This window comes from Poecilia reticulata, linkage group LG18, assembly GCF_000633615.1.
Source record: "Poecilia reticulata strain Guanapo linkage group LG18, Guppy_female_1.0+MT, whole genome shotgun sequence".
In the NCBI taxonomy this organism is placed as follows: domain Eukaryota; kingdom Metazoa; phylum Chordata; class Actinopteri; order Cyprinodontiformes; family Poeciliidae; genus Poecilia; species Poecilia reticulata.
In genome coordinates, this window is record NC_024348.1 from 13,675,841 (window position 1) to 13,688,209 (window position 12,369).

Genomic DNA, 12,369 nt, shown 5'->3' on the forward strand with positions numbered 1-12,369 from the left:
AGGACTTTTAGAGGGAGAACTACTGCTGGTGGAAGTTCTTCTACGCCCAGAACTGCGGCGTTTGCGAGGACTTTTAGATCTAGAACTGCTGCTGGAAGTGGTGCTTCTACGGGTAGAGCTGCGACGTCGGCGTGGGCTGCGAGAGCAAGACCGGGAATGAGTCCCATCACTGGTTTTCCTTTTGTGATCATGGGCCGTGTGGTCAGAAGTTGAGGGAGAAATCTTGGCACTTGTAATGGCATCACTATACAGGAAAAGAATAGCAAAACTCAGATTTATATTCATCATCAGTCATTGTTGTTTGTATAAATACAGAAATATACCTTTGCACTGGTACTTTGCCATCCCACTCTGGGTGTCTGTGGAATATTTAAGAATGCTGTTAAATAACATTGATTTAAGAATAAAGGTGCAAACACAACTCTACATTTTACCACTTTATTAGATACCCCAGGTCAATTGTTTTATAGCACAAATAGTAAATCAGCCAATCACAGGAAAGCAAGTAAATCCACTTAGACTTAGTTGTGTAGGGGAAGGCAAACTCACTGAAGTTCAAGCCAAGAACCGGAAACAGAAAAGCAAGGAGATGTAAACTAGTTTAAATATAGTGGAGTTGTTGGTGCCAGATGGTCTGGTCCAAGTATTTCCAAAACTGCTGATCTACTGTGTTTAAAAAGTCATTCTCTGTTTAAGCAGAATGCCTGGACAGTGGATAATATCAAGTGATCAGCTAAAGTGGTCTGTGGGTTCACAGACATAAAACACAGCATTTCTATAAGTCTAGTGTCAATGATTCATTGGCAACATGGTGGATTGATGTAAAATAACTTGAAATGGTGAATTTTCATATCAGGCTCCAACAACAGATCAGAAAAGTATATCATTCCCGTACAATTTTCTTTAAAGTACTTTCTTTGCATTTTGATTAATATTGCTGTCCATTTACAAAGATTGTAAAACACTCCTCTTTAATGTAAAAAATATCCCAGAAAAAAACCCAAAAGACTGACTGTTCCCGAAGACGTTTGCAGTTCCCAACGTGTAGACTGGTTTGCTGGTGGTCAGTCCAATCCTAGCAGTTACAATAACAAACAAACATGTATAACCGTCATTAGTATAACACTAATTTAAAGTTTATACTGTGATTTCTGAAGGCAGACAGTTAAGGGACAGAAATTTAGATGTTTACTAGAGCTGACAGGCTGACTGTAATGATGAAATCTATCGAGAAACGCAGTAATATGAGAAACCAAATGCAGAGATTAACTTCACAGTCTGATGTCCAGATCTTACATCTCGAATGGCAACATTTCAGATTCAGGTTTGAAAAAAACATCATTCCAGGTCATAAATGCACAAGGTGAGAAAAAAAAATACCAAAAAATATATAAAACATGCAATAAAATGAGACATGACTGAGAAAGTAAAACTTCTTACCCTGGGTTGAAATATTACTACATACAGGAATAAGATGACCCACATGGAGTGAGATGCGAGATGAAGTCAGTGTCTAAGGTTTAGCCTAAAGTAAAGTTAAATTACTAATGTAATTTTTAAAAAATTCTGGTAAGTCCACAAAAATAAACCACTCGATAGTAACCCCGTTTATGCAGGAAAATATTTTCCTATGACTAGTTTTGCTTCTCTCATGTCTTAACCCAGTATTTCTTTGGGATCTCCCTTACCTTTAAGGCACAAGGCTGGTGAGCTGCAACTTATAAATGCCTCTCTGCTTCAGCACAACTGGCTCCAATATTAGCTCATTAGCAGAGCTTTGTAGAGCTAACTGCATGCTAATGAAGCAGTTTCACCATTTAATTCAAGTGGGTAGGCCAAGGGACACAACTACAAGATTCAGGACTCTGACTCTTGAGGAAAGTAGTTTGAGACCACTGCCTTAATGTGTCTTCTTACCATTCTTCACAAATACACTGTTGTTTTTAAAGACCATTTATGAAAGCATTCCCACCTAATAGATGAATTCCTCTCTGATATTAGGACCAATTCTGAGTACTAAACACATATTTGTTAGCAGATTCCCACATTGATTTCAGTTTACTATGAACTAAATGTCAGTGGAAATCAGTGTAAACAACTTTATACACCGTGACCAATTTAACAGAGAAAGAAACAACCACCACAGAATGTTATACGAAAAGAAAAAAACAAATCACAAGCACCAGCTAACTAGAGAAAACAACTTTTGACTCACCTTCAATTGAGAACAGTTTGTCTTGCATAAAGAACAGGTATGTGGAAACTTCCTTGGTTTGCTTGCAGTACAGTCATGCATCTTGGCTGGTGACGGCAGACCCTTGAAGGCTGCAGGTTTTACTGGAGACTGGTGTTTAGATCCTTGTGTATCAGTGATCTTGACCAGATCCACGGTTGGGACAGATGAAGAGACGACATTGTTGCCAGACTGTAGAATGGGATGTGAAACTTCTGCAACAGTGGGGATGAAAGAGGGAGCAGGAACTTGTTTCAGAGCAGTGGGCTCTGCAGGCTGCACAGCTTGTGTGATCTGTAATTGTGACTGCTTCTGCGGTGCCGTCTTTGTGATCTTTGACTTTTGGTCTTGAGTTTTACTTTCTGTGTGAACAAGGACAGGTCCGCCTAAACATACACCCTGGCTTATATTACTTGGTGACTGTGTTTTTGATGTAAATGTTGGTGCCTTTACAGGTGGAGACCCATAGAGGCCAAACTTTGGCGATACAATGTCCCTGCTTTTATTTTGTAGAGAAAAGGCAGGGATGCTTGATTGCAAAGTCGGGATTGATTGAGTTTCCACCTGTTGGGCCGGAGCTGCAATATTCCTTGTTGAGCTCAAGCCGGTAATGGAGCCCAGTTGGTCAGGTGAAGAAATGGAACCACTGGTGTTTAATTCCAAGCGTTGTTCAGACGCTCTTTTAGCCTGACTGCTAGCCTCATCATTCTTCAACAAAGTGAATCCACAACTCTGAGCCTTACTGAGAAGCTTCTCAACAGTCTTACCCTCAACATTTGTACATTCATCCCCAGATGTATGACAACTGATCGATGGTGGTTCATCATGAAATATCGTTGGCTTTTTCAAACTAACAATTCCACTTGAACTTGGTTGAGACGTTACGTCTGACGTGGCTGCAGGTAAAGCTCTGTTGGCATTCTTCATACGAATCTTTTGCAAAGTGTAGGGTAGCTTCTCAGCTGTAGTTTCCTCGTCAGGGTAATTTATGAGTTCATTCAAGTCTTCTTTTTGAAATCCATAATGCAGTAAAATCTTTTCAGCTAGGCAAGGTGTGAGCTCAAGCTCTTGGGCTAGAGGTTGGCCGATTGGTTGAGCTGCGTAATCATAAGGATTTAAAGAAGACTCTGAGGAATTTTTAACTGGGAACCAGTGAGAACCATCACAAACATTGGATTGTTGATGATATTGAGAAGCTGATGAGACAGAAAAGCTCGACTCTGTTGTGGTGGTGCCTTGACGAATAGATTGGTATGTTATTTGATTTCTGGCAGAAATATTGAAGGTGCTCTGTAAATGGATGTTTGAAGTGGTTTGACCTGGTTCAGGCCTGTTGATTTCAGGCAAACTAGATCCATCAAATGACTGTCCAGGGAAGCTTATGCTGGATCCAGGTCCGAGATTAGGTATAGTCCTCCATATGGTCCCCTGTGTCTGTCCTGTAGAGAGTCCATATTGTCCCTGGGAGGCATTTGTATCCCCAGAGGCAAATGGATTATACATGGGATAAGACATGATGGTCAGCAATTTTAATTAAGGAAATTTGATAGATTTATGGCCAAGGCAGTTGGTATTGTGGATGTATAGTACAGAACATAATCCAATCAACAACACCGTGAACTTTGCTCAAAGCTAATGTTAGTTGGGATTTCAGATCATCCAGCTACAAGGATGCAGCCTTCATGATGGTCAATGAGGAACATCTTGCGATCCCTCCAGCTGCTTGTTCAGGGCCCAGAAGCTACACACGATGCAAAATACCCTGACAGGAAAGAACAGCGAGATGGAGAGAGAAAATTAACAACAATGGTTACTCGAGACAGTTTTATGTCCAAGACTGAGGTGGGGAGGGGAATTAATCACTCACGTCATTCCTAGCAGAGACAGAAGTCAACATACAGTAAGTGAATGTAAAGCAGGAAGGCGCTACAGGATTTTGATTCTTTTCTAAAAGTAGTTAACATTAGCATCAATGGATGCAGGTTTCTTCCCCTTTCACCCTTTTGTAAATTTACCCATTTCTTCAACTTTCAAGTAGACAGAGATGAAATGTTAGTGTGCAAAGTAAACTTTTCCAGAGCCACAGATACACAGTTCTGTGGCTCTGTGCCACAGAGCTCTGTGCAGGAGCTGCACAATATATTGAAGTGTGTCCAATATCAAGTGTGCAATGTCTCAACAGCAACATGACTGCTTGGATGCAATATTAGAAAATATTCCGTTAATGATAACAGTGGCTATATTAGTTTTCTTCTTTCTGCTCTGATCCAAACTCCCATCAACCTATGACGTTGGGCAATGTTATGGTCTGGTGTGGACATTTGTTGCCATAAGATTGTCTAACAACTGCAATAACATGCAAAATACAAGTTCAGAACACTGGATGCATCAGCCATCAAGTATTGCACTCAAATAATCCTTTGCAATACAAATACACTAATATGGTGATGGTGATATACAACGTAGTGGAAATTTTTAAGATTACTCTGAGTAAAACAATGCATAACAGTATAGTGATTCTTGGGTAATGCACAGGCTCATGGGAAAGCCTTCTTAAGCTGCTTCTCTGAACTCTATTACTATAAAGTTATTCAATTGTTTCTTGTTTGCACCCTCATGACGTCCTTGAATTTCCCTCATGAAAGAAGACACATTTGCTTGGAATCTGTTTTGTAACTAAGCAGATTGTCAAAGTATGTGCGTGGAATGAAACCCTCCCTGTAAAACAGTATGCTGTGTTCTGCTCAAGGCTCTCAGGTTTCCGAAACAGTTTCTCCTCCCTCTGTGTTAAAGAAAATTTCCCCAACACCAATAAGGTCTTTGGCTGCTCAGAGGAACTGTCACTGTTGTCTGACCCACAACTGATATGTTGTGGTGATGATCGAGATCATAAAGCTAGGGAGAGCGATGAGGACTGAAGAGTAGTTAGGAAAATGCAGGTAGTAAATTGTAAATGATGCAACTATGTCATCATAATGTCAAGTTTTCCCAAATGTACAGCTATCATATGATGATCTAGTCCACTCACTTATTCATGTCCAACAGTTTGTTTCTAAATTCACACCACAGTCTCTTTAGAGATGTTATTTAAAACCAAATTGAAGACAGAGAAACATGGTGTTGTAGGAAAATATAGGCTATCTACCCTTTTCCGTCTGCCTCAGGTGGAGGAGTTTAAGTATCTGGGGATCTTGTTCACGAACGAGGGAAGAAGTGAGCGGGAGATCAACAGGTGGGAGATCGACAGGCGGATTGGTGCGCGTCTGCCGTGAAGCGGGCGATGTACCGGTCCATCGTGATGAAGAGAGAGCTGAGCCAAAAAGCGARGCTCTCGATTTACCGGTCGATCTACGTTCCCACCCTCATCTATGGTCATGAGCTTTGGGTCATGACCAAAAGAACGAGATCACGGATACAAGCGGCCGAAATGGGTTTCCTCCGCAGGGTGGCTGGACTCTCCCTTAGAGATAGGGTGAGAAGCTCGGTCATCCGGGAGGGACTMRGAGTAGAGCCGCTGCTCCTCCATGTCGAGAGGAGCCAGTTGAGGCTCGGGCATCTGGTCAGAACGCCTTGGGATTCCCCCGGAGGAGCTGGAAGAAGTGGCTGGGGAGAGGGAAGTCTGGGCCTCCCTTCTGAAGCTGCTGTCCCCGTGACCCGACCCCGGATGAAACGGAAGAAGATGGATGGATGGATGGATGGAAAATATAGGTTATCAGCCATAAGAGAAGTATTAATATCGGGTATTAATGACAGCCAGATTTTCAGATTGGTGCATCCCTTCTTTCTAAGCTTAACTTTACTCCAATTTTGTTTTAGTGAATAAAGTGTAATATGTCAATGCATTACTGTTAATATACATTAGCGTGATTTTTAAAAATTTAATTAATTACTTCAAAAGTAGAGGTTAATATGGCTCATTTTACATTGACAGTAAAATGTTTATGGGGGATTTCTTAGAGCAGGTGGCCAACATAAGCAGCCCAACAAGAGGAAATGTCAGGTAAGGAAACCCAGCAGCTCAATGGTTTCCATTTATCTGCAAACTCGGGTAGTTTCACATTCGCACCACCCACCCAGTCACTACCTTCACGCTTCAACATCCTGCAGATTTCAGTGCTCCAAATATAATGAACCGATTTGTTTCCAGCCACCTGACTGACTAATATTGTGCATTAAAATCTGTTTTAAGACCCAAACTAAGTACTCCACCTCCAAACAACATTTTTCTGTTTGCTGGAGAGTTGAGTAGTCTTGATTTTCATGTCACGTTTGACGCAACCAGATTTCTGATTTTTTTTCTTTAAGCCTTTTTCTGAGAACCGATGAGGCAGCAGCTGCTGGATAAAATAATATTTATGCACATAGCGATTTATTGAATTTTTTTTTTTTATATGATAAAAAGCTTGTGAAATATACTAAAGGTCACATACCGGTTCAAGAACAAGACCTAATCAATTAAATGATTAAATCAGGCAAAATGTTGCAAGAAGAATCATCATGATCAATAAATCCAATACAGTCAAGTCAGTAAACATGTTACTCCCCCCACATCAAAACCTACCAAAGCTTCACATTTGTAATATTTATCAGGATATAAAAGAGGTATTCAATGTTTACCAAAGTTCGATAAAGCTTTTGAAACCATTTTTTATAATGTGTGAAAATGTGAAACTCTCAACAAGTTTGATGAAACGGCTGCAAGACATCGGATGAAGTTTTTAGTCTAGCTGAAAGTGGTCTTACACCAGTGTGTGGAGTTATTTGGAGTAGCATTTCTGTCGTTCATAGACAGGCCCGTCTGACTCCAGCTGAGTGTTTGTCTGTCCAAGCGAGCAACGAAGCTGAAGTTGGTTTCCTATTCGGGAAACGGCAGAAGATCTGTCCTTCCAACAGACATCGCCATCTATCTATAAAGACTGTTTGAAGAATTAATGAGCTACGGCAACATTTAATTTCCCTTTGGGATTAATAAAGTGGTTTTGAATTGGAATTGAATTTGGGGGGAAAAAAACTGCAAGAACGAGTGTGAATGGTAATCTGAACTTTTCACAAACATGGATTAAAATATTCTGCTATGCAGGTTTGAAATGTCTAGATGTAGTTTTGGAACTGGAGCGATTCTAGTATGATCCAGAGGCAAAAAAAAAAAAAAAAAGTGGTGAAATCAACCTTTATTGAAGCTTCACAAATCCCAAACATGGTTTTAAATATTCTGCTATTTGAGCAGAATAATCCAGCCCAGGTTTGAAGAGTCTAGGTGTTGTAGTTTTTTTTTTTTTTTTTTTAAGATTAAAGATGCTGAAAAATATCGTCCTTTAGCCATTTTCCGAGTCGGAACCTGCAATCGGAAACCAACTTCAGCTTCGTAAGCGTGAAGCGGATGGGAGGACTGTTCCTGTCCGTTTTTGTCAAAACAAGTTCCCAAATTCAGAGCCACTTGGCGAGGTTGACCTCTTGACCGCGTTTTAACGCATCACGAAGACAACGTCTTATATTTTTATTTAGACAAAGTACCAAACGAAAGCCAACTGACATTAAAACTCGTTTTAACGGAGAAAATAAAGTTACATCAACTTGTCAAAACTTTCGCCGCGTTGGTCTGTTAGGATCGAGAATTTGCGAGCATAACGGTAACGGCCATTACACACGAAGAAACGAAAAGCCCAAACATGTCACTCTGCTGTCTTATTAAAATCTTCAGCATCTTACCTTCGGCTCAAAGTGAAGTGCGGATGCGTTCATCTTCCTCTTCTGCCTTGGTCCTTGGCCTTCTTCTTGAGTTTTATTGGCCGTTGGCCTAAAACGTTAGCTACGCATTACCGCCACCAACCGGTAAGGAGTGTGAACCACATCACAAAAATTAATTTTAAAAAAGTATACATATATATATATATATATATATATATATATATATATATCCTATTATACAACTTACACCGTTCCCTGCTTGCTGGATGTTTTTGCAATAACTAGAGTTTTTGACCATCTTGTTACTCTAAATCTGGTAATTCCTGCAATGCAAAATAAAATGTTCTTTTGCCTCATCTTTTTGGTGCTTTGTGCTGGAAACCAAATAAAATTTACTATAAGCCCCCTCATGTTCTTCCTATAAAGTGTTTATCTACTTTTGCTGGAACTGCTCCTCTCAACTTTCTGCGTACTTCCTCACTTCTCTTAACAAGCAGCTTGGATACCTACTAAAGGTTATACACTGCCACCTACCGGCTGGTGATGAATTTCTTTTGTTTTAGGGTTTTAAAAAACTGGCAAGGTAATACCAGCCTGTAAAGGGTGGTATTATCCTTGTGGAGTAACTTTTGGCACACCTATCAGCCATTGTTTAGCTAGCTTTATTAGCATTGTGCTAAAAGGAAAAACGAACCACATTTTGAATGACAAGCTACATTTTCAACTGACAGTCTTACAATTCCAGCTGTAACTGTAAGTACCACACAAAATTTTCCATTGGTCAAAATATATATAGATTTTCTTACCTCTAAATTAGTTTCTTGTCAATAAAATAGTAACGCAGCTTTCAGCCCTGACATCCATCATGTGGGTTTGGGAAGGGAATGGCTACATAATGAAATCACGTGACCCCTTAACAGTAAAACTGAAGGCAACGCTGCCTGAAAGATTAGATTTGCTTCCATGAACATCTTTCATATCGTAACTAACGTCTGGGTCCTGAACAAAATGTCAGGTTATCCTGACTGAAAAAGTTTCTTTATCTGGCTAACAGTTTAAACCAGAGTCCTGCAACCTTCGCTGCCTGCATATCAACCGTAAAAACTCTACTTGTAGCGCAAAGCTGCAGGAATGTATCCATTCACAAAAATGTCAGTTTGGGGTCTTGGGATCCTATTGAACAAATAACCTAAGTACCAAAAATGGCAATGAGAAAGAAGATTTAGTTTAAAACATTAAAAACTAGAGTTGAATAAATAAAAGCAACACATTGGTCGATATATTTGCTGTCTTGCTATTGGAGTTGGGGTCACAGAGCCTCTTACATTTTATTTTGTGGGTCAAAAACTGGTGTAGTAATGAAATTAAAGTTCAGTAACAGAGACCATTCATTATTTCGTTACGGTGAGAAGAAACTGCTCTCAGCTGAAAGTGTCTGAAACTGATATTTGATATTATCTTGAGATTTATTTTTTATCTTGCTCACACACACACACACCTCCACCGCTTACACACCCATATCTGCTGAAACCAGTCAAAGTCAGTTTGGGACACATCATCATGAAAACAGGCAGGATAAGGACTCAGAGTGGGTGCAGTTTTATCCTAAAGGTGAACTACGCTGAAGTCCAGCACTGTGGATCAATTATTCCCATGTTTACGTATTTAGTATTGCAAGAAATGTTTCCCAGTCCTGTGGGAACAATCATCCATTTTAATGCATCATCTGGCTGCTACATGTTTCTGGATTAGTTTGTTTTAAAAGAAAAATTATGCAACATCCAAGTTCTTTTATAGCAAGTATCTTTTAATGAAAAAAAAAAACAAAACAGGGAAAAGACTTTCATTTTAAACATTTGACATTTAAGATCACACATATGCTAAAGATTTAGCACATTAGAGCATCCTGATCAAAAAAAGTTTACCCCGAGTAACCATGTGTTCATACATCCATTTATGATTAAAAATATGATTAAAACCATTTTACTGTCCAAAAGGGTAAGACTAACAATGTGAAAGATAACATTGATCCATCTGCAACAAGGTCCTGATCTTGAAAAAATGCAAATAGAAAAGTAGTTTTTGTAAAAAACTGTGCAACACTTAAAAAACAGCATCCAGTGTAAAAGATTTTTAAAAAGCATAAACTGCATCTGTTGCCGCAGTTATCTGCTAAAACTCAGAACAGATTAAAATTCTCCAAAAAGGGTCGTCAATCAGAAAGGAAGTGGCTTCAGAGCTTCATGTGTGAGCGTCTTGAAACTCTTCTGAAAAGGAGGAGAGAAAAAGGAACAAAATAAAAGAGCAGTCGTGAGATAAACCACCTTTCAGTTCAATGTCCTACAGAATAATCTGGATCTCTAACTGTTTAACCTCAAGTGTAGAAAATCACCACAGACTCCTCAGTGCTACATTTCACAGCTAAGGACAGAACCGATCTGAAAAAATGAGCCGTTACCAATAACCAATATTAATATTGCTATTAGAGCCACTATTTGCCAATATTACGTTTCCATGCCCTTTCAATACTGTGAAAAAATGACCACACAGCTGACTCTACTTATGCAAAATTCATTTTTTGAATATGTTCATTCTTCCATTTGGGTTTCTACTGCTTCTAAAAAACAGCCCAATCACTTAAAAAGCAAAAAAAAAAAACACTCAGCCATTTTTGGCAATAAGTTGATGTCTGGAAAATGAGATGTTTAAAAAAAACCTTCCAGATTGTTGAGTCACACTGTTCCGTTACCTAGCAACTCCAGCAGAACCCGGCGGTGTTACCTAGCAACCCAAACGGAACTGTATTGAAGTTTTGACTCACTTAAATTCACTTATAACAAGATATTTTTTCTATGTTGTAAGTGAAATAATCTGCCAATGGAACTAGTACTTTTTTTTAGTAATATTTGTAAGTTAGTTTTGTTTTATTTAAATTGTAATAAGATATTTGCACTGGAAACTAGACCAAAACTACTTGGTAATATTTTGTGCTTTTGCAGCGTACATGGGTGTAAATTCGATGAACTTCCTGTGTGGTTTAGTCACTTGAGGTTAAAATGTTACAGAAATCTGAAACCTATTGAAGAATCAACTTAATGAAGCATATTTACAGTATATGGATGATTTTGTATCCTGTTTTCTCACCGCAAAGGTCTCTGAGGTCTAGAAGGAGGGCATCTGACACCGGCAGCAACCGGAGCAAGCCAAGAGCAGGATCTCTTTGGCTCGGGTCCAGAAAGATCCAGCTTTCGTTTATGTTGTACTAGAAAAAAGGGAAATAAAACAGAAATTAAGAAAATACAACAGAAATCGTAGCAGTTCAATCTGAACTTCCACACAAATAGGCAAATCTCCTCCAAATAAAGGATGAAAAGTTACCTGAAGGACAAAGGATTCACAGGACAGAACATTATTAATTATAATAGTTAATTTGACCAACGTTGATATTTACCACCAACATTAGGTAAAGAGATTCTTTCAACTGGAAAATCTAGTTTATAGATGATCTATCATGCTTCCTTTAAGATTAAGATAGGTTTATAAATACATTCATCACATATTTTGCACAAAATAATTTTTAGATAATAAGATTTTAATCTCAGTTTTGCCTATTTGGAGCTATTTTTGGGCGTCAAATAAGCTGCTGCAAATGCTGAAAATGGCTGCAAACAGATGCGCAAATATACAACTGTACAACCTTAAAAAGCAGAAGTGGAGCCCCCTGCACAACCAACAAGAATGCAGCAAGTGGTTCCTGGATGGTAAGTCAACAGCAAAACACTTGTATTTTCCAGCAGCCATTATATAGTATTTGAACCAGCTCATTTTCCAGACACCAAAAAACACATTACATTTAGCTAAAAAACATTGGTCATTTATTTGTATTAGCTTGTGCTGTTTTTAGAAGCAGCTGAGGCCCAAATTGATGTACAAAAACATGGAAATTATATATTTGCATAAGAGGTCGGCTTTAAGATGTTTCTCCTCTTCTATCAACTGTTTTTTCAAATTACAGACTGAAAATACTGTGTCTGTACAAGCAGTCATTTCTATTTGCCGTACGGAGTCTAGACCCTCCGTACGGCCAAGTGAAGAGAAATGCATTAAACTTCTTTCAAGCCGTCATGTTTGTGTGAAGAGTTTGGAGAGAAACGTCACCACTCACATCTTTCCAGAGTCTGTCCATCAGGATTTAACTTCACCTCTGTGGTTGGTTTCCTCACTGCAGCAGAAGATAATAAGTTGACCTGGTTTCATCATGTTTCAGTGATTCTATCAGATGGAGCCCCGTTTACTCACTCGGAACCGGTCTGACTTTCTTCTTGGGTCGACCTCTTCTTCTGGGCGTTGCAGCTTCTTTTTCCTCCTCTTGAGTCTCTCTGGAGTTGCAGGTCATCGACGTGACGTTTTTAGGAGACACTTCTAGAGTTTTCTCTAAAGGATTCACA

At 39.2% G+C, this 12,369-nt stretch overlaps 1 protein-coding gene across 1 annotated transcript in view; it reads right to left on the reverse strand.

The window, feature by feature from the left end:
• LOC103480616 (zinc finger protein 638-like) overlaps positions 1-8,047 on the reverse strand; it is an 8,259-nt gene extending 212 nt beyond the window's left edge. Inside the window, exons 1-5 of the mRNA XM_017310331.1 lie at positions 7,943-8,047; positions 2,216-3,995; positions 1,014-1,075; positions 324-359; positions 6-244 (exon numbers count right to left, since the gene is read on the reverse strand). Of these exons, the coding sequence (XP_017165820.1) occupies positions 6-244; positions 324-359; positions 1,014-1,075; positions 2,216-3,748 (1,870 nt within the window). The 5' untranslated portion in view covers positions 3,749-3,995; positions 7,943-8,047. The remainder of the gene's footprint in view (positions 1-5; positions 245-323; positions 360-1,013; positions 1,076-2,215; positions 3,996-7,942) is intronic.
• Positions 8,048-12,369: the final 4,322 nt, after the last annotated feature.